At 47.9% G+C, this 22921-nt stretch overlaps 1 protein-coding gene across 16 annotated transcripts in view; it reads right to left on the reverse strand.

Moving 5' to 3' along the window:
* The window catches only part of CCDC57 (coiled-coil domain containing 57), a 119059-nt gene that overhangs the window by 90753 nt on the left and 5385 nt on the right, over window positions 1-22921 (reverse strand). For 14 of the 16 annotated variants that reach the window (XM_082442003.1, XM_082442015.1, XM_082442013.1 and 11 more), the window contains 2 exons: window positions 15149-15563; window positions 13849-13957 (listed from right to left, as the gene is read on the reverse strand). In XM_082442003.1, the coding sequence (XP_082298129.1) occupies window positions 13849-13957; window positions 15149-15555 (516 nt within the window). In that variant the 5' untranslated portion in view covers window positions 15556-15563. The other 2 variants (XM_082442008.1, XM_082442007.1) reach the window with 2 other exon arrangements.

Here is a 22921-nt window from a genome sequence, read left to right on the forward strand (position 1 = left end):
CCTATAATGTGATCCTTTCTTCTCCTGGGGTGTGGTCCCTCCAGGGCCCTCAGTCTCCATGCCCATCTGGTCTCTCCCTGGGCTGCCTCACAGCCAGCATCCAGGCCCGAGACTCACAGCTCCCCCAGGCGGTCCTCGGTATTCCTGGATGCCCTCCTTCCTCTCTCCTGGTTTCCTCCTGCTGGAAAGGACCCTCTTCCCCACCTCAAGAGCTCCCATCAGGGTGAGAGTCCCACGATCCCCTGCCCCACTCGGCCTTCTCCCAGGGGGCTGGAGCGGGAGCTGCCCTCGGTTTCCCTGCCCCACCTCTCTCAGACTCACGGGCTTCCAGGTGAGGCTGCCAGCTCAGCCCTGTGACTGGCGCTACCCAGTCCTGGGGACCCGCCCAGCTCAGGCCCCCATTCTCCTGGCAGCCTCCTGCACTCCATCTCTTGGTTCTCAATGTTCTGAACTCAGAAGGGAAACAGAGGCAGCTAAAGGCTGACCCCTCGGCCCCGACACACAGCCACGCTGCACAGGGCTCGCTCAGTAATTGCACTCCAGTAACTTCCTGAGAGGCTGTCACCCAGCCAGAGGCATCCACACCCTCACACCCCAGGGCCCCGGGCTTACATCTCTTCCCGCAACAGCGCTGAAGACCTTGTCACGTGTCTTCTGTCCCAAGCTGAGGTTGAGGAGTTTGGGCCAGGCTCTGCCTCTACAGGTTTTCTGGACGTTTGTAGCATCTCCTCTTTGTTCTCTGAAACCCCTTTTGCTCATGGCTCTGGGGGCCTTTCAGTCTGAAGTCCCCACCCTGAGAAGTGGCTATGATGTTTACTTGATAATCTGACGCCTTCCTGTTCTCTGCTGTATGTTTCTGGAATTTGTATTGTTAGATGAATCCTGGATTTATCCTCCATGTCTCTTAAATTCTCTCTTGGATTTTCTGTGTCTTTTTTCCATTTTCTTTTCTTTTTTTTTTTTATGTAATGTCTGAAACATTTATATTAACATATTTCCATACAAATAACCCAATGAAAGTTTAGTATTAGTTGTTTTGTTTGTTTTTTTTATACTGCAGGTTCTTATTAGGCATCAATTTTATACACATCAGTGTATACATGTCAATCCCAATCGCCCAATTCAGCACACCACCATCCCCACCTCACCGCAGTTTTCCCCCCTTGGTGTCCATATGTCCATTCTCTACATCTGTGTCTCAACTTCTGCCCTGCAAACTGGCTCATCTGTACCATTTTTCTAGGTTCCACATACATGCATTAATATACGATATTTGTTTTTCTCTTTCTGACTTACTTCACTCTGTATGACAGTCTCTAGATCCATCCACGTCTCAACAAATGACTCAATTTCGTTCCTTTTTATGGCTGAGTAATATTCCATTGTATATATGTACCACATCTTCTTTATCCATTTGTCTGTTGATGGGCATTTAGGTTGCTTCCATGACCTGGCTATTGTAAATAGTGCTGCAATGAACATTCGGGTGCATGTGTCTTTTTGAATTACGGTTTTCTCTGGGTATATGCCCAGTAGTGGGATTGCTGGGTCATATGGTAATTCTATTTTTAGTTTTTTAAGGAACCTCCATATTGTTCTCCATAGTGGCTGTATCAATTTACATCCCCACCAACAGTGCAAGAGGGTTCCCTTTTCTCCACACCCTCTCCAGCATTTGTTGTTTGTAGATTTTCTGATGATGCCCATTCTAACAGGAGTGAGGTGATACCTCATTGTAGTTTTGATTTGCATTTCTCTAATAATTAGTGATGCTGAGCATCTTTTCATGTGCTTTGTGGCCGTCTGTATGTCTTCTTTGGAGAAATGTCTATTTAGGTCTTCTGCCCATTTTTGGATTGGGGTGTTTGTTTCTTTGATATTGAGCTGAATGAGCTGTTTATATATTTTGGAGATTAATCCTTTGTCCGTTGATTCATTTGCAAATATTTTCTCCCATTCTGAGGGTTGTCTTTTCGTCTTGTTTATGGTTTCCTTTGCTGTGCAAAAGCTTTGAAGTTTCATTAGGTCCCACTTGTTTATTTTTGTTTTTATTTCCATTACTCTAGGGGGTGGATCAAAAAAGATCTTGCTGTGATTTATGTCAAACAGTGTTCTTCCTATGTTTTCCTCTAAGAGTTTTATAGTGTCCAGTCTTATATTTAGGTCTCTAATCCATTTTGAGTTTATTTTTGTGGATGGTGTTAGGGAGTATTCTAATTTCATTCTTTTACATGTAGCTGTCCAGTTTTCCCAGCACCACTTATTGAAGAGACTGTCTTTTCTCCATTGTATATCTTTGCCTCCTTTGTCATAGATTAGTTGACCATAGATGCGTGGGTATATCTCTGGGCTTTCTATCCTGTTCCATTGATCTATGTTTCTGTTTTTGTGCCAGTACCATATTGTCTTGATTACTGTAGCTTTGTAGTAGAGTCTGAAGTCAGGGAGTCTGATTCCTCCAGCTCCATTTTTTTGCCTCAAGACTGCTTTGGCTATTCGGGGTCTTTTGTGTCTCCATACAAATTTTAAGATGATTTGTTCTAGCTCCGTAAAAAATGCCATTGGGGGGCTTCCCTGGTGGCGCAGTGGTTGAGAATCTGCCTGCTAATGCAGGGGACACGGGTTCGAGCCCTGGTCTGGGAAGATCCCACATGCCGCGGAGCAACTGGGCCCATGAGCCACAACTACTGAGCCTGCGCGTCTGGAGCCTGTGCCCCGCAACGGGAGGGGCCGCGATAGTGAAAGGCCGGCGCACCGCGATGAAGAGCGGCCCCTGCACCGCGATGAACAGTGGCCCCCGCTCGCTGCAACTAGAGAAAGCCCTCGCACGAAACGAAGACCCAACACAGCCAAAGATAAATAAATCAATAAAAATAAAGTAGCTATTAAAAAAAAAAATGCCATTGGTAATTTGATAGGGATTGCATTGAATCTGTAGATTGCTTTGGGTAGTATACTCATTTTCACAATGTTGATTCTTCCAATCCAAGAACATGGTATATCTCTCCATCTGTTGGTATCATCTTTAATTTCTTTCATCAGTGTCTTATAGTTTTCTGCATACAGGTCTTTTGTCTCCCTAGGTAGGTTTATTCCTAGGAATTTTATTCTTTTTGTTGCAATGGTAAATGGGAGTGTTTCCAAAATTTCTCTTTCAGATTTTTCATCATTAGTGTATAGGAATGCCAGAGATTTCTGTGCATTAATTTTGTATCCTGCAAATTTACCATATTCATTAATTAGCTCTAGCAGTTTTCTGGTGGCAGTTTTAGGATTCTCTATGTATAGTATCATGTCATCCGCAAACAGTGACAGTTTTACTTCTTCTTTTCCAATTTGTATTCCTTTTATTTCTTTTTCTTCTCTGATTGCCGTGGCTAGGACTTCCAGAACTATGTTGAATAATAGTGGCGAGAGTGGACATCCTTGTCTCGTTCCTGATCTTAGAGGAAATGCTTTCAGTTTTTCACCATTGAGAATGATGTTTGCTGTGGGTTTGTCATATATGGCCTTTATTATGTTGAGGTAGGTTCCCTCTATGCCCACTTTCTGGAGAGTTTTTATCAGAAATGGGTGTTGAATTTTGTCAAAAGCTTTTTCTGCATCTATTGAGATGATCATATGGTTTTTATTCTTCAATTTGTTAATATGGTGTATCACATTGATTGATTTGCATATATTGAAGAATCCTTGCATCCCTGGGATAAATCCCACTTGATCGTGGTGTATGATCCTTTTAATGTGCTGTTGGATTCTGTTTGCTAGTATTTTGTTGAGGATTTTTGCATCTATATTCATCAGTGATATTGGTCTGTAATTTTCTTTTTTTGTAGTGTCTTTGTCTGGTTTTGGTATCAGGGTGATGGTGGCCTCATAGAATGAGTTTGGGAGTGTTCCTTCCTCTGCAATTTTTTGGAAGAGTTTGAGAAGGATGGGTGTTAGCTCTTCTCTAAATGTTTGATAGAATTCACCTGTGAAGCCATCTGGTCCTGGACTTTTGTTTGTTGGAAGATTTTTAATCACAGTTTCAATTTCATTACTTGTGATTGGTCTGTTCATATTTTCTGTTTCTTCCTGATTCAGTCTTGGAAGGTTATACCTTTCTAAGAATTTGTCCATTTCTTCCAGGTTGTCCATTTTATTGGCATAAAGTTGCTTGTAGTAGTCTCTTAGGATGCTTTGTATTTCTGCGGTGTCTGTTGTAACTTCTCCTTTTTCATTTCTGATTTTATTGATTTGAGTCCTCTCCCTCTTTTTCTTGATGAGTCTGGCTAATGGCTTATCAATTTTGTTTATCTTCTCAAAGAACCAACTTTTAGTTTTATTGATCTTTGCTATTGTTTTCTTTGTTTCTATTTCATTTATTTCTGCTCTGATCTTTATGATTTCTTTCCTTCTGCTAACTTTGGGTTTTGTTTGTTCTTCTTTCTCTAGTTTCTTTAGGTGTAAGGTTAGATTGTTTACTTGAGATTTTTCTTGTTTCTTTAGGTAGGCTTGTATAGCTATAAACTTCCCTCTTAGAACCGCTTTTGCTGCATCCCATAGGTTTTGGGTCGTCGTGTTTTCATTGTCATTTGTCTCTAGGTATTTTTTTATTTCCTCTTTGATTTCTTCAGTGATCTCTTGGTTATTTAGTAATGTATTGTTTAGCCTCCATGTGTTTGTCTTTTTTACGTTTTTTTCCCTGTAATTCATTTCTAATCTCATAGCGTTGTGGTCAGAAAAGATGCTTGATATGATTTCAATTTTCTTAAATTTACTGAGGCTTGATTTGTGACCCAAGATGTGATCTATCCTGGAGAATGTTCCGTGTGCACTTGAGAAGAATGTGTAATCTGCTGTTTTTGGATGGAATGTCCTATATATATCAATTAAATCTATCTGGTCTATTGTGTCATTTAAAGCTTCTGTTTCCTTATTTATTTTCATTTTGGATGATCTGTCCATTGGTGTAAGTGAAGTGTTAAAGTCCCCCACTATTATTGTGTTACTGTCGATTTCCTCTTTTATAGCTGTTAGCAGTTGCCTTATGTATTGAGGTGCTCCTATGTTGGGTGCATATATATTTATAATTGTTATATCTTCTTCTTGGATTGATCCCTGGATCATTATGTAGTGTCCTTCCTTGTCTCTTGTAACATTCTTTATTTTAAAGTCTATTTTATCTGATATGAGTATAGCTACTCCAGCTTTCTTTTGATTTCCATTTGCATGGAATATCTTTTTCCATCCCCTCACTTTCAGTCTGTATGTGTCCCTAGGTCTAAAGTGGGTCTCTTGTAGACAGCATATATATGGGTCTTGTTTTTGTATCCATTCAGCCAGTCTGTGTCTTTTGGTTGGGGCATTTAATCCATTCACGTTTAAGGTAATTATCGATATGTATGTTCCTATGACCATTTTCTTAATTGTTTTGGGTTTGTTTTTGTAGGTCCTTTTCTTCTCTTGTGTTTCCCACTTAGAGAAGTTCCTTTAGCATTTGTTGTAGAGCTGGTTTGGTGGTGCTGAATTCTCTTAGCTTTTGCTTGTCTGTAAAGCTTTTGATTTCTCCATCAAATCTAAATGAGATCCTTGCCGGGTAGAGTAATCTTGGTTGTAGGTTCTTCCCTTTCATCACTTTAAGTATATCATGCCACTCCCTTCTGGCTTGCAGAGTTTCTGCTGAGAAATCAGCTGTTAACCTTATGGGAGTTCCCTTGTATGTTATTTGTCGTTTTTCCCTTGCTGCTTTCAATAATTTTTCTTTGTCTTTAATTTTTGCCACTTTGATTACTATGTGTCTCGGCGTGTTTCTCCTTGGGTTTATTCTGTATGGGACTCTCTGCGCTTCCTGGACTTGGGTGGCTATTTCCTTTCCCATGTTAGGGAAGTTTTCGACTATAATCTCTTCAAATATTTTCTCTGGTCCTTTCTCTCTCTCTTCTCCTTCTGGGACCCCTATAATGCGAATGTTGTTGCGTTTAATGTTGTCCCAGAGGTCTCTTAGGCTGTCTTCATTTCTTTTCATTCTTTTTTCTTTAGTCTGTTCCGCAGCAGTGAATTCCACCATTCTGTCTTCCAGGTCACTTATCCGTTCTTCTGCCTCATTTATTCTGCTATTGATTCCTTCTAGTGTAGTTTTCATTTCAGTTATTGTATTGGTCATCTCTGTTTGTTTGTTCTTTAATTCTTCTAGGTCTTTGTTAATCATTTCTTGCATCTTCTCAATCTTTGCCTCCATTCTTTTTCCGAGGTCCCGGATCATCTTCACTATCATTATTCCGAATTCTTTTTCTGGAAGGTTGCCTATCTCCACTTCATTTAGTTGTTTTTCTGGGGTTTTTTCTTGTTCCTTCATCTGGTACATAGCCCTCTGCCTTTTCATCTTCTCTATCTTTCTGTAACTGTGGTTTTTGGTCCACAGGCTGCAGGATTGTAGTTTTTCTTGCTTCTGTTGTCTGCCCTCTGGTGGTTGAGGCTATCTAAGAGGCTTGATGGGAGGCTTTGGTCTCCATTTTCTGAATTAATTTCTTTATATATACTTTTATTTTTTAAATTTTAAATATTTATTTATTTATTTGGCTGTGCTGGGTCTTAGTTGCGGCATGCGGGATCCCCGTTGCTGCATACGGGCTCTTCGTCATGGCATGGGGGATCTAGTTCCCTGACCGGGGATTGAACCCGGGCCCCCTCATTGGAAGTGTGGAGTCTTAACCACTGGACGGCCAGGGAAGGCTCTATAGATACTTTTTTTTTTTTAAATTTATTTATTTATTTTTAGCTGTGTTGGGTCTTCGTTTCTGTGCGAGGGCTTTCTCTAGTTGCGGCAAGTGGGGGTCACTCTTCATCGCGGTGCGCAGGCCTCTCACTGTCGCAGCCTCTCTTGTTGTGGAGCACAAGCTCCAGACACGCAGGCTCAGTAGTTGTGGCTCACGGGCCTAGTTGCTCCGCGGCATGTGGGATCTTCCCAGACCAGGGCTCAAACTCGTGTCCCCTGCATTGGCAGGCAGATTCTCAACCACTGCGCCACCAGGGAAGCCCTTCTATACATACTTTTAATTGTCAAAATTCTTTCTTGTTATGATTGGCCCTTCCTCCTGGCATCCTGAGTTATGGATGCAAAATACACCCCTGGGGGCACTGATCTCAGCAAGCCCCCACAATGTGCCCTTAGACACTGAAAATGAAGATATAATGGGATGAGTGGCTGGCTCTGTCACCACCCCATTCCCGAGAGGCTCAAGTTCTCACCTTGGGGGAACGACGCGGGAAGATCCTCATGGGAAGGAGGGAAATAGCCAGCCCCTGCCCTGGGAGCAGGAAGGTGGCTACTCTCCCGGCCCATCCTCCAGGACTGGGCTGATAGGAGTTGCAGGATCACTGGCACCGCCTGTGGGGCCCAGGAGGCCAGAGCACCAGAGCCGCCCACGCAGACAGCTAGACCAACACAGACAACCAGACGCCATGCCCGGGCAAGCCTAGCATGGGCAGGGCCACACGGCCCACCGTGCTGCCTCACACCTGAGCTGATCACACAGCGGCGGGTTTTAGGATCACTGTCTCGGAATCATCTCTGTCCTACCCCGGGTCATTTTCCCTGTTCCTCTGGGCCTCTTCTTATGTTGCTGGCATTTCTCTGTCTTGTAATCCTGCCTCAGTTATATGCTCCTACTCAGGAATGAGGCAATAAAAAGTCCACTGGGATGCTGAAATTAAAAACACCTGCTATTCATAAGAGACTGTTACAAAAAGGGAAAGGAAAGGCACAGTCTTAACCGCTGGACTGCCAGGGAAGTCCTGGAAGAAAACATTTGAAATACATATACCTAAGAACTTGTTTCTGGAATATATATGCAGAACTCTTACATATCAGTAATGTGAAGACAAATAACCCAATTTTTTTAAGTACAAGAAAGCTGAACAGACACTTCACAAAGGATATATGAATGGCCAGTAAGCATGTGAAAAGATGCTTAATCTTTGATCATCAGGGATAAGCACATTAAAACCACAGTAAGACACTACTACACACCCACTAGACTCGCTAAAGAGAAAAAGACTGACAACACTAAGTGCTAGCAAGGACGGGGAGCGACTAGAATGCTAATCTGCTGCTGGTGGAATGTGACGCTACAACCATCTTGGAGGATAGCTCGGCAGTTTCTTAAAAAGTTACTCACAGGGCTTCCCTGGTGGCGCAGTGGTTGAGAATCTGCCTGCCAATGCAGGGGACACGGGTTCGAGCCCTGGTCTGGGAAGATCCCACATGCCACGGAGCAACTAAGCCCGTGTGCCACAATTACTGAGCCTGCGCGTCTGGAGCCTGTGCTCCACAACGGGAGAGGCCGCGACAGTGAGAGGCCCGTGCACCGCGATGAAGAGTGGCCCCCGCTCGCCGCAACTGGAGAAAGCCCTTGCACAGAAACGAAGACCCAATGCAGCCAAAACTAACTAAATAAATAACTTTATTAAAAAAAAAAAAAAAAAGTTACTCACAGGGGCTTCCCTCGTGGTGCAGTGGTTGAGAATCTGCCTGCCAATGCAGGGGACACAGGTTCGAGCCCTGGTCTGGGAAGATCCCACATGCCGCAGAGCAACTAGGCCCGTGAGCCACAATTACTGAGCCTGCGCATCTGGAGCCTGTGTTCCGCAACAAGAGAGGCTGCGATAATGAGAGGCCCGCGCACCGCAATGAAGAGTGGCCCTCACTTGCCGCAACTGGAGAAAGTCCTCGCACAGAAGCTAAGATCCAACACAGCCATAAATAAATAAATAAATTAAATTAAAAAAAGAAAAAAGTTACTCACAGCCGTAGTACACATTGCAGAAATTGCACTCCTGGTCACGTAGCCTGTGTCCATTCAAAGACGGCCAAGAATGCTCACAGCAGCCTCATTCGAAATGGCCCCAAACTGGAAACGACCCAAGTGTCCAAAATGTGCGTTGACAGAGAACGGAAAGAGACTGGCACCTCCACACAACACAGCACTGGCACCGGGAAGGAACAAGCTGCCAGCTACATGACAACTATACGCCTCAGACACGTCATGCTGAGAGAGAAGTCAGACAAAAAGGGGCACAGTGCGTGGCTCCATTCTCACAGGACTCTCCGAAAGACAGATCTCACCGCAAGCGGCAGGAAGCAGGCCAGTGGGGCCGGTGCCAGGGGTGCTGCTCCCTGACTGCAAAGAAGCACGTGGAACTTTGGGTGGCAGGAAAGTTCTGTCTTGGCTGTTACTCAAGTACCTGTGTTAAACCTTATTGAACTGCATGCTTAACACAGGTGCATGGACTGTAGGAAATTACAGCTCAATTAAGTTGAATCTTCGCAGAGCCGACTGAGGGCGCTGCTTCCCTAATGTCAGATCTGCGCTGCAGACACCAGGGCCCACACAGCCGCCTTCTTTCTCCCCATGGGTAGTTCAATTTCTGTAAAGAAAACTGTGCTGAGCTTCTGCCTGGGGAAGGAGCTCCTGGCTGCTGGGCACTCCATCTGCACGTGAGGGGCGTGGTTTGCGGCCCCAGATACAGACATCCACCTGCACGTGCATGGCCCAAGGCCTAACCTCTCTGAGTCTGTAGGCCCACTGGCTGCGTTTCCCACAGGCCCGCTCCCCAGCTGCTGCCCCCGCCCTCCCGGAAAGGCGCAGGCTCACTCATCCGTGTGCTGAGGCCCTTCTCCTGCTCCCGTCACTGCTGTGGGTTCTCACTGTCTTTAGTCCTTTATCATCTTGTTTACAGTGGTGACAGGAGAGCAGACACTCGTGGCTGATGTGCCCTATGGACGGGAGGTCTGGATACAGATGCAGAAATCACACACTGAGGGACAGAGTCAAACTGAAATGCACGTGCTGGAAAGCACAGCGCATGGAGAGCCCAGCACACTAGCAGGATTCCAGGTTTCTGACCAAGTAATGAGGCCCCTGCTTTTGAAGAGACTTGGACAGACTCAGCTACCTGAAGGAAAGAGTCGCGGAAGGCTGAACCCAGCCTGAGCGCGCCGGCAAGAATGGGCTCGTCTGCCTCCGCCCTGCAATAAACTCCACAGCAGCCTCCCTCCCCTCCTCGGAAGGTGGGGGGCCTCAGAGACACCATGCAGAAGTACAACTGAAAACATACTTTTTTTATCCCTTGAGAAGCAAGACGAAGTATAAGGGGTCACATGAGTAACCCTTGTCGGGATCAGAATATGAAAATCATTGAGATTCACTCCTAACGCTACAAAATACTGAAGCACTTGGTTTCTGCTCAAAGTTCTGCAGTCTGTGGCCTCCAGGGGGCAGGAAGCCCTTGCACAGGCAGAGCCTGGCCCAGACCAGCGGGCAAGCATTTAGTGTCCTTGGTGAGGAAACAAGAAACCCACCACCCCTGCAACGCGCTGCTGCGTCCAAGTCCACTCCCCGTCCCCACTTCACCCCAGAGACATGCAGCTCAGGCCCGCCTCCCGACCACCCTCTTCTCTTGCTCCTGGGGGCCCCTCTCCTGCTAGTCCCCCACCCATGCCCCTGCCCTGTGCCGATGTCCCCGGCTCAGCCTGGATGGCTCCTCTGCCTACAGTCACCCTTTGGGGATGCCCCAGGTTCCCAGTTCTGTACCCTGTGGCCCACCCCCTCCATCCTGACCTCCCGGTTTGTCCAACTGGGAGCGCAGGAGCCACTTTCTATGCAGCCCAACCAAGCGCCCTTCCCATCCTCCCTGCGCAGTTCCCCCATCTCCAAACAGGGCAAGTTGTCCCGCCAGGCGCTTAGCCCCAAACCAGATGTGTCCTCGGCGCCTGCCTCTCACCCCATCTGATCTATCAGTGTGTGCACTGGCTCTGCTGTCTAGGTGTATCCAGAACCTGCCAGTGGCTCAAGCCCCCCACCTCTCACCTGGGGCTGTGGCAGCCTCCTCGTGTTTCCCTGCCTCCCCATTCCCACAGGCTGTCCTCAACCCAACAACAGAGGATCTTTTAAAAACTCAACTTGGCTCACAAGCCCCCAAGAGTTTCTCACCTCACTTGGAGCAAAGGCCATCCTCACGAGGGCCTGGGAGGCCTACACTGCCACTATCTCAGCCCTCTTGAACTTGAACTCTGATGCCAACTGAAGACGGGCTCACAAGTCCTCTTCTCAGGGTGCCCTTCCTGACCTGCCTATTAAAAGATCAGCCCCATCCACCCTGCCTCCCTGTGTCATGCAGGTGATGTCCCTAGGATGCTACAGCCAGAGCCTGTAATGTTCGGGTGTCCACTGCGCCCCCACAAGGGCCAGCTCACTCCCAGGGCAGGTGGGGCCCCTGCTCAGCCTTAACCCCAGGGCCTGGGATGTTGTCTGGCAAAATCTATTTGTTAAATGAATGAATAAATCAATAAATCATTGCTTCTCCTCCAGTGGCTTCTAATCCTGTGACTGCTAACCAACAGTGAAAAACCTTAAGTCCACAGTCTACAGCTTGCAGAAATAATAAACATTAAACAAACTCAACTCCCGTCATCTTATACTTCTTTTTTGAAAATAAAAATCACTATTACCACTGAATCAATTCTACCTTTGACAAGTCAATAATGAACACAAAGATCTTCAGAAAAAGGAGATGGGAAACCAGCCCAAAGGAAGCCCACAAAGCTGGTGAGCACATAAGGCCCTTTCTTCAGTCACAGAGAGTCGGGCGTGGGCAGCAGAGCCCTGAGGCTGGCGTGAGCCACAGCTGTCCCTGAACCACACTAGGCAGCAAAGGCTGCCCAAGTTCCTGGCAGCAGCTCTGGACGGAGCCCAGAGCTGGAGAGTCCAGACGTCAAGTTTCCTTCCTTCCAGAGACAGGGCTGGTATAAAAACTCCCATCTGGAGGTGCCCTCCTTGTGGACAAGGGGGCTCAAAGCCTGAACGAGCCTGAGTCGCAGCAAGGGCTCTGAGTGTGGACAGGCTGGGAAGCCACCCACAGACCCTGCCCAGCGACCACAACTCCCACCAGGGCACTACTGCCTCCAAGTGCCACTGACTGTCCTGCTAACTGGGACAGTCCCACCGCTGCCCAGAGCCCTTCTGAAACTCCTTCTTTGGAAGGGACTCCAATGCCACTTGAGGAAACCTCATGACTTAGATGAGTCACACCTCGTCTTGATCACTCAGCTCAGGCCCCAGTGACCTTGGACTGTTTCCAAAAGTCAAACCCGCCCATAATGGAAAAAGTTCTTTGGTCCCTGGGGACTCCAAAAGAAAGTCCTCTGCAGGAAATTTCAAATGTTCTAAGCGATGATGGCATCATGGACAGTAAAATTCAAGCTTCCAAGAGGGGAAGGAAAGGGCAGGGCCCTCTCCTCCACCAGCCATGGTTGGTAGATGCAGCCGTGCCTGAAAGCTCGGTCAAAAGGACAGTTGTGTCCATGGGCGCCTTCCATCCTGATGGGTACAGCACATCAGGATGCCGTCCTATCTCAGGGCACTGACGCTATGCTGTGGGACAGAGGGCCCAGCAGTCAGGCCTCAGTCCGCCAGCTGACAAGTCTGTCCTCCTTGAGAACCGCTGACCCCAGGGCCCAAAAAGGAGCCAGCACAGGCAGGCACACCATTCACATCTGCCCAGTGGCCCATCCACTGGGGAGTCTAGGGGCCAAGTTCAGAGCTCAATGGCTCAGTCAGCATCACTCCAAGGAGGGCAGAAGTGAGGACACATAGGTTGACTTCTAGATCCACCTCCTCTCCAATATCACAGACACAAGTCTAAAAATAAGGCGTGGGCTTCCTTGGTGGCGCAGTGGTTAAGAATCCGCCTGCCAATGCAGGGGACAGGGGTTCGAGCCCTGGTCCGGGAAGATCCCACATGCCGTGGAGCAACTAAGCCCGTGCGCCACAACTACTGAGCCTGCGCTCTAGAGCCCACGAGCCACAACTACTGAGCCTGCACGCCTAGAGCTCGTGCTCTGCAACAAGAGAAGCCACTGCAATGAGAAGCCTGTGCACCACAATGAAGAGTAGCCCCTGCTCGCCGCAACTAGAGAAAGCCTGCACGCAGCAACAAAGACCCAGTGCAGCCAAAAATAAATAAATAAAATAAATAAATTTATAAAAATAAGGTGTGAGTTGTTATCCTGTGGCAGGATGACAGTACCTAAGAGTTCTTGCACTGGAAGTGTCTTGGACTCAAATTATGGCTCCGCCACTTACTGAGGGGGATCTTGGGCAGGTTACTTAATGTTTCCCCTATCTGGAAAATGTAGAACAAAATTGTGTCTCTGTTGTGTTGAGCGGATAAATTCACACACACGCACAAGGAGCTCCATGAGGCAGTTTCCATAAACACCAGTCACTGCTTTGATGACACAAGCTTGGCACATCCTGGGAGGAGACCAAGGGTACCCATGTCCTTGCATACACACAGCCCTGCCAGACATGGACTTCAGCCATAAGTGTGAAGGATATCCTTCACCGAAACCCCAACATAGCTGAGTCTCTCAGACATGTAGGCTGAGTTTCAATGACACCAAGGAGAAATTTTGGTGACAGGTTTAAGTGTCACCTGTCAGTTGATACATCTATATTTAAACTTATTTACTGCTTTGTTGAAAGAAGTACAATTATCACAACTTGAGCTCCCAGCTCTTTTCTACAGTAAATAACTCAAACTTTAACTTCATAACACTTTTTTCTAAAATAAATAAAGGAGGAAATGTTTATTCTATTTCCAAGGAAAGAGAACCCTGGGGGAGTTACTACAGAGGAAGATTTAGACACCCCATCACATTTCCCCACAGATCACCATAAAGTGGAAATCTGTGATCCCAGGATACCATATGGCTAACAAAATGGTCTTCTCCACCTGGTACAATTTTGGTTTCAGAGAGGGCGGGCAGGGCGGGCACCTGAGGAGGAACTGGACCCCACGCCCTACCTGCCGCTGCAGGGCAAGTTCACTGTCCAGCTCCTCCAGCCTCCTTTCCAGCTTCCACTTCAGGTTCCCATACTGCTCCCGCTGCTGGTCCAGCTCACCGTTCCTGTCACTGTGTGAAAAATGCCGTGTTAAGAAAAGTAACACTGAATAGTCTCCAAACTACACATTTGCAGGGTCACCTCTGCAAACATGAGGTGACAGGTGATGCTTCACTTTTGCGGGGGTGGCTTTGGTAGGACCCAGGGGACCTACACGCTGCACCTGGACAGGTGACTGCCTGCAGAAGAGTACGTGACGTGGGATCCAGGCTCTCACGACACAATTCCCAAAGTGCCTAAGATACAATCAAAAGTCACTGGTCATACCAAGAACCAGGAAAATCTCCACCTGAATGAGAAAACACAATCCACAGATGTTAACACCAAGATGACGCAGATGCTGAAATGATCTAACAAGGATTTTAAAGCAGCCGCCATAAAAATGCTTCAACAAGCAATTATGCACAGTTTTAGGACAAATGGAAATCAGAAACTCTCAGCAAAGAAAAAGTAACAAAGAATCAAATGGAAATTTGAGAACTGAGAAGTACAATAACCAAAACAAAGGACACCCTGGTTGAGCTCAAAGGCGGAATGAACATGTTAGAGAAGAGAACCAGTGAAAAACAAAGTTACCTGACCTGTTAATAGAAAGAAACAGACTGAAAAAAATGAGCAGAGCCTCAGAGACCTGTGGGGTAACAAAAGATGTAACACTCACATGTCATCACTGCAGTCCCAGAATGGAAGGAAAAAGAGGGTGGGGCCAAAAATGTACTTGAAGAAATAACGGTTGAAAATGTCCCCAATTTGGTGAAAAAGAACGGGCAGAAGACCCGAGGAGACACTTCACAAAACAGTGTACAGCACTTCAGGGCTGCAGCAGAGCGCGCAGCTGAGGCCTGTCCTTCCTTCTCACCGTGAGCGGAGCCCACAAGCCTGACGGCAGCTTCAGGGTCTCAGTCGACTTGCCTCAAGTCAGCTCACTTAGTTTTGGATTTAATATATATTTCACACCATTAAAATAATCATAAGCTCAAATATGTTTTATTATAATGATATAGATTTGTAAATCATGAGGAAAATTTCCAAATAGTTGAACCAATGTCCACTAATTTCAGCCGCACTGGGACCCAGAAAAAGACATCCAGGTGTGGCCCTGCCTGCCTTCCCTTGACAAACACCGGACAGGTGGGCGCCGGGCAGCGCTGTGGGGTGGGAGGCGTGTGGAGGGTCGGGGAGTGGGGTCCGCTGGCCCTCACCTGTGGACCCGCTCCAGCTCCAGGCGGTGTTCCTGCAGCCTCTGCTGGGACTGCTGCTGCAGATCTTCCACCCGCCGGGCCTCGCCGGCCAGCGCCTGCCTCAGCTTGGCCACCTCGATCTTGAGCTCGCTCACCTCGGCCTGCCTGGCCTCCTCCAGCCCACGGGCCTGGGCAAACGCAGCATCGTAGCGCTCCAGCTCCCGGTCCCGCTCCTCCAGCACCTGCAGGTTGTAGACGAAGTCCTCCCGCAGGCGTCGCAGCTTCCCCTGCGTCTCCTCCAGCTGGCGCTGAGCGTCCTGCAGGGCTGCCTCCTGCATCTGGGAGTGCTGGGCCTGCAGTGCTCGCCACTCCTCCTCCTTGCGAGCCAGCAGGGCATTCAGGGCCTGCTCTGTGGGCGGGGGCAGCATGTCGGCAGCTGCAGCAAAGAGGAGGCGGGCAACGGGTTCACCGTTAGGGACCCTGTCTTCCACAACACACACCTCAGATCCCCAACTAAGTGATCGCTGTCACCAAAGCAGGAGGATGCTCTGGCCAGTTACTGGCTTTCTGGTCACACCCTGAGTTCTGGAGAGCCAAAGGCAGCTCCCCTAGGGTCCAGCAGGGCAGGGGCATACTAGGCCCAGACCCCCAAGGCTCTTTCTACCCTATCCTCACCCTACAGCAGAGGGAACAGACAGTAAGTGCAGGATCACCGAGGTAAGAGAGGAAGGAAAGACAGGGAGTGTTGTTTGCTCACCTACAAAAGCTAGGTTCTTTAAAATAGTTTCATAAAGTGCTCTCTCCATTTTGCAAATAAAAAAATGAGGCCGCTCAGTAGCTGAGCTGTGCCTGGCCGCAGGTGGCCCCTGAGCCAATGCCCCTTCCCACCCCCATGCTCTACTCCCGGAGCTGGAATGCAGGCTCCTCTGTTCTTGTGTTTCCAGTCCATCGTGCACTGATACTTTTGTAAAACACAAAAAAGTGCTAGAAAACAAATGAAAATTTAAAAAACGAAGATATATAACACGCAACTCCGATTTTTTAATTATTTGATTCAACAGCATAAAACTACTTTGTCAAATTGCCAACAAGTGTCTGAAGACCTCTTGCCTCCCGTGTCCACAGAGGATGGCCCACAAGGGGCAGGGCTGGTGAGGGTTGCTCCCCACCGGGGCACCTCCACCACTGTCCTGGTCCCATCAGCTGGCAGAGATGGGGTGGATTCTGATGTGCAAAACCGCTGGTGGGGGCGGGGGAGGGGATCTCCTGGGCTTGACTTATGCAATGGGTCCGAGGCCATGGGTCAGGCCCCGCCAGCTACACAACAGGCCCAGAAAGCATAAAGGCTGGCACAGGTGCCACTGGCATCTTCTGGGGCAGAGGGTGGCATGTGAATGATGCCTGGCTCTGAGAGTGATTTTCCAGGAAGGCCAGGTGGGGTCTGAGGCAGGCGTCCAGCAGTGACTTTTGTGTATCATTGTCCCTAAAGAGTCTGAAATGTCTGATTCATTTTAAGTGGGTCTTTTTTAAGATGAAAAAGACAAACTGTCCCAGGCCATCTCAACCCACAGGGTCAATACACATTCATAGAAACCCTCTTGGACAGAGGAACAAGATTTCAGGGGCCTGTGAAGACACCCTGTAGGTGTGGAGGTTCCATGCAGCCCATCCCAAGGGGCACCATCAGCATCAATGCTGGTCCCCCTTGGTCAATGTAAAGCAAATATCCACAAACTAACTCAGAAACAGGAACAGGAGAACCTGAGGGTCTTTTTTTGTTTTTATTTTTAACATTACATTTACGGCAAACACTCTCTAAACCAGAAAGAGCACAACTTTTTTAGAGACGTGAAGTTCATTTCACTCCTGAAATTACTGATAACAAAAACCAACAACAGGGGGACTTCCCTGGTGGTCTAGTGGTTAAGAATCCACCTAGCAATGCAGGGGACACCAGTTCAATCTCTGGTCGGGGAACTAAGATCCCACATGCTGCCGGGCAACTAAGCCCACGTGCTACAACCAGAGAGCCTGCGTGACGCAACTACAGAGCCTGCGCACTCTGGAGCCCACGAACCACAACAAAGAGCCCCTGTGCCGCAATGAAAGATCTTGCGCACCGCAACTAAGACCTAACACAGCCAATAAATAAATATTAAAAGAAAAACAAACAAAGTTCTACAATGAAACCTTACTTTCTAAAACCCAGTGGAGGTAAGAAATGAACAAATTTTTCATTTTACACAACGTTTTGATGGCATCAGGTTTACTGTGATTGAACTCTTCGTAGGACCTCAATTCAAACATCTGCAGAATTGCTGCCACCAGCACTGCTGTCCTCAGACAGCCCAAGTCTTGCTTAGCTTATGAGTTGTGGACTCTGCCCTGTGAAAGGTGATCACTAATAATAGAACACATAAAACTCTAGAGAAAAGCAACAAAAAACCAAAAAACAAACACACACACACCCCCCACCAAAAAATTATCTATGTAATCAAAATTATTACTATTAACATCTTGGAAACAAAATGAAAAAAAAAGTAAAGTAGAAATCGTCAAAGTGGTCTAGGTTAGTATTTAGAGACTCCCAAAATATTCCGTCAGGACTAAAGAAACAATAAGGGTGCATTTTCTGGAAGAAGATGCGTGTTATGTGCTGGGCTACCCCAGTAGATAGTGGGAACATGAAACAAGCTTTTTAGACATTTGTTTCTCACAGCTCAGCAGAACAGTGCTCAGAACACAGAAAGTAAAATAAGAAACACACGATGAGGGACTTCTCTGGTGGCGCAGTGGTTAAGAATCTGCCTGCCAATGCAGGGGACACGGGTTCGATCTCTGGTCCGGGAAGATCTCACATGCCGCGGAGCAACTAAGCCCGTGAGCTTAGTGTGCCACAACTACTGAGCCTGTGTGCCACAACTACTGAAGCCCACGCGCCTAAAGCCTGTGCTCCGCAACACGAAAAGCCACTGCAGTGAGAAGCCCGTGCACTGCAATGAAGAGTAGCCCTCACTCGCCGCAATTAAAAAAGCCCACGTGCAGCAACGAAGAAAGCCTGCGTGCAGCAACGAAGACCCAACGCAACCAAAAATAAATAAATAAATAAAATTGATTTAAAAAAAAAGAAACACACGATGAACGTTAGGAATGGGCAATAAAGGCCAGGTAATTATTAAGTATTGAGCAATGCATCTGACTAAGGGCTTGCTGGAAGGTAAAGCACAAAGGAAAACAGGATCCATCACAGGATTTGCGTCTTTCATAAGGAAAAAGTAAGGCAATTTCCCAGGTGAAGCCATCGGCATTTAGATCTAAATGAATTCCTTACGTAGTTTTTCCTATAAGGGAAACAAATTGTGCAGGACAGGGCCTGGCAAGCTTTCTCCCTTTACCGGCCAGTCGGTAAATATTTAGGGCTTGGTGGGTCATCGGGTCTCTACTGAAGCCCCTCAACTCTGCGTGAAAGCAGCCACAGAGGACAGAAAAAGTATAGGCTGAGTCTCTCCCACAGGCCTGCTGTGCCGACCCCCAGAAACTTGTGCAGGGGACGCTTTTATCAGCACCTGTGTGACAAATACTATCATTTCTTAAGGCTGGTCCTCGCAGCCCCTAATCCTCAGGGGTCCGAGATGATCTCAATCTAGACACAAACATCCGTCCACAACTCCCCGGTGTCCACTGGGGGTGCAGGCCAGCCTCATGGAGGGGAGGAGGCACATGCACTTCCAGCCCAGCCCATCTCGGGGTGACTGCACCAGAGATGAGGAGCAGAGGGAGAGGGCACAGACACGAGAGGCTGAGAGAGCAGGAGGAGACCGCAGGGTCTTGTGGTGTTGTGATACAGTAACATACACTGGTCTTCATCCATGGTTTCTGGCACAAGACTCCTAAAACCCTTATTTCCTGAGTGACAGAAGCTACAGGGGCATCTTTAGTTAGTTTTTGTTCCTAGTTCCTGAAATAACTCCAGGTGAAAGGATGTCTCCCATTATTCATAACAAACCTCTTTCAACCACACCTGAGTCTATGTTAATGAGGTGATTTTGGAAAGCCCCTAGATAACCAATGGTTGGGGGCTGGTTGCCAGGGGAACCAGAGGGTTGGAACTTGCAACTCCACCTCCCAACTTTCAGGGAATGGAGAGGAGCTGGAGGCTGAATCAATCACCAGTGGCTAATGGTTTAATCAATCAGGTTTAAAAATACTGCCGGGTGGGCCTCTAACCCACAATCTGGACAGGATTGGCAAACAATCTAGGCATGTTGCAGCAAAAACAGAAATGAAGTTTTCCCTCTCCTGAGAACAACAAAAATAAAGGGAACAGTGAACAGGCTAGAGAAGAAACATAACCTGGCCTAAAAGAGTTAATCACTCCTAGTTTTAACTGTTACTAATCTGTAGTGTCTGTAACTAGGTTTGTACTTCACAAAGCTAACCTATCACTCTTTAACACTATGTGAATGACATCCTGCACTCCCTAGTAGCATTTGCATTTCAGAAAGAAGGTTGCAGGCCATTAACCAAGAGACAAACGGACCCAACAACCCAATTACCAGGCTGCCTGACGCCAGCTGTGACTGTTTTGAAATAATGCAGGAAGAAGAAGAATGCAAGACCTTCACTACTTTTGATCCTTATCATATAGGCTGGACTGCAAGCCCCACATGTAAAATCTTCTCTGATTCCCCGAGGAGCAGGGGCACAGTTCTTGAGGCGCTAGCATGCTGTGTCTCTCCTTTGCCTGGCAGAGAAATAAAAGCCTCTCTATTTCTTTTCCTCCAAATCTCTGTCTCCGTATTTCTATTCCGCATCGGTGCGCAGGGAGCCAAGGTTTTTGCCAACAGGCACAGGTGCGTTTCTTTAAGGAGGTTACTCACCCAAAAGACATCTTCTGAACACAAAAACTCAAAACCCAAAACCTGTCTCTTTGCTGCAAAATGACACTAAGCACTGAAGGTCAGCAACACCTCCCTGGGGAAATCCAGGGGACGGTCCCTGGAACAAACAGACCAGGCAGCTGCTCACTCATCCCCAGGCTTTCAGTACTGGCAAGGGGCCGACGAGGCACAGGCAAAAAGTCCCTCTGGACTTACCTTGTGGCTGGCAACCAGGTTCACTTTGCCCCCCACAGAACAAGCCTCACTTAGACACCGAGGTTGCAGCAAAGAGGGCGTTTATTTGAAAGATAATCAAGCGAAGAAAATGGATCTCAAATCCACCTCCCCAGAGGCAAGGGGCTCGGGGTATTTATGGGATCAGGAATATAGAAGCAGGGCGGTCAGAGGCAAGGTCATGAGGAAAGGTGATTGAAAAAAGGTTTGGTAATCGGTCTGCACAGGTACAACTAGGCTACAGGCCTCTGCACGTTTTGAGGGTGGAGTTTTCGACCCTCCAGTGTTAAAAGGTCACCAAGCGGACACTCCTACATGCCCAGTTGGAGGGTTGGTGGTCCTATCCAGTCTTAACTGGCTCAGCTTGAACTAGACGCAGCTGACTCCAAGTTCCTGGAAAACAACTCGGGCAAACATCTTACTGTTTAGGCTACGTGCTGCTCGGAGGACATGCAAGTCTTAAAACTACCTTGATTAGTGAAGGCAGGTGAATTGGTTTGACTAATTATTATGCATGGTTTCAAAAGCATCCATAAAAATCCCTGAACCAGCAGGTTTGGAGAGCTTCTGGGCTGGCGAAGGCGTGGAGATGTGGAGGGCAGTGTGCTGGGCAAGCGAGCATGGGAGCTCCCGGCCCCTCCCACCCACCTTACCCTGTGTCTTCCATCTGTCAGCTCTGAGTTGTATCCGCTTATAATAAACTGGTGATCTAGTAAGTAAAGCGCTTCCCAGAGTTCTGTGAGCTACTCTAGCACATTACTGAACCTGAGGAGAAGGGTCATGGGAACCCTGATTTACAGTAGTCGGGCAGAAGCATAGGTGACAACCTGGACTTGCAACTGGCATCCAGAAGTGGGGCATCTTGTGGGATCAGCACTAACCCCAGGCAGTTAGTGTGGGAACTGAGTTAAATGTAGGACACCCACTCGGCGTCCACCGAGAACCTGAGAATGCTTGCTGGAAGAAGCGCCCCCTGACATGTGGCATCGGACAGGAAGCAAGCGTTCTGAGTGTGAGGGCAGGGAGGGAGGACGAACTCGGAAGCAGGGTCCTAATCAGAAGGGACGGCCGAACTCCACAAGTGTCCTGATAGAGCTGTCCTAACCAGGGGTGACCTCCCCGCAGGGCTCTGGGGCAGAGCAGAGCTCTGCCGGGGCAGACCTTGGGCACAGCCCCGGTCTCCACCACCTCTCCTGCTAGGCAGTCGCACCCTGCCTCGCCCAGCACCCATAGGCCCAGTGCGGCCATGTCAGCCTCTCCTTAGCTGCATCCATCCAGGGCCTGCTTGCCATCTCGAGTTAACAGGGTGCTGACAGAAACCCTGAGCCCGCCACCCTCAATTCTGCACGCCCCCGCCCCCGCCCCCGTTGCCCTCAGCTCGCCAATGGCACCCCTCTCCACACAGCTGCCCAAGCTGAACACCTGGAACTAGCCTGGATTTCCTGCTGTCTCTCATCCCCCCACCACACCTCAGCCACCATCATCCCTCACCTGGAGTCTCACTGACTCCAGACCCTGAACTGGCCCCTCTGTTCCATACTTGCCCTTTCAGAGCCACCAAAAGAATCTTAAAAAAAAAAAAAAAAAAAAAAAAAAAAAGCCTAACTGCCCCCCACCCAGCAGGGCTTCCCATTCCTCGGTCCATTTACAACTGGATCGCTACATTCAGGGCTGGGATGTGCCGAATGGTTCCCCCTCCCACCCCGTCAGTCAATCTCAATCCAGCTGCCCCTCTGCCTGGAATGCTCCTCCCAACCCACATACAGGCTCCTTCGTGTCACTGAGACCAACTCAAGGATCACTGCAGGAAATCCTCCCTAAACTTCGACTAAAGCTGGTGCAATGCCATAGCCCTATCCAAATTCTCTGCATGGCACTTATCAGGAGCGGGTGGATTATTACTTATGTTATCATTCTTCCCTACACGTTCCACATGGTATCCCATACTTGGAACTCCAGCACACAGGAGGCGCTCAAAAGTATGTACTAAATAACTAAATGGTAAAAACTATCACATGACAACACATAAACATGGGGCTCTGGGGCTACAGCAGAGGAACTGGGGAGGCAGGTATCTTTGTTCCTCCAGGGCCATTCCAAATCACTCCTCCTCCTCCTCCAAAGGCTCGGCTTCCTTAAAGTACCCACAACCCTGTGTGCTAGGTGGTCTCAGAGCCCAGGTGGCTCTACCACAGAGGATGGCCCTGCATCCGTGAGGTGCCTGGCCCACCTCTGCTACCCCGTCCATGGTTTCCCCCACTCCAAAATACCCAAGCACCCCACACTCTGATGGCCAGCCCTCTCCCTTCAGATTCGGTCACTCTAGATCAACAATAACTTGATCTTTAAGTGTGTTATTGGATGTATCAATGAACTACAGGAAAACTAAGGACATTCACTTTAAAAAGTTTTGAATTCAGTAAAAACTGGAGTTACTGGCTTCCAATTCAGTCAGTTGCCAAGTATTTTCCCCAGGTAGACAGCCTAGGGGATTCCCCAGGTATGTCCTGAGGTCACCACACTCTGTTCTGTACCCCAATCCCTGGCACCTTGAAGGAGATAACAAATGTTTGTTACTACTCCATTTAGGATGTATATCATTGTAACCAGAAAAAAAATGATACTAAGTAATGTACAATTCTCATAGACATAGCAAACTTTCTTAAATTTATTCATTTAT

The sequence above is a fragment of the Balaenoptera physalus genome, assembly GCF_965194825.1.
Source record: "Balaenoptera physalus genome assembly, chromosome: 20".
In the NCBI taxonomy this organism is placed as follows: Eukaryota; Metazoa; Chordata; class Mammalia; order Artiodactyla; family Balaenopteridae; genus Balaenoptera; species Balaenoptera physalus.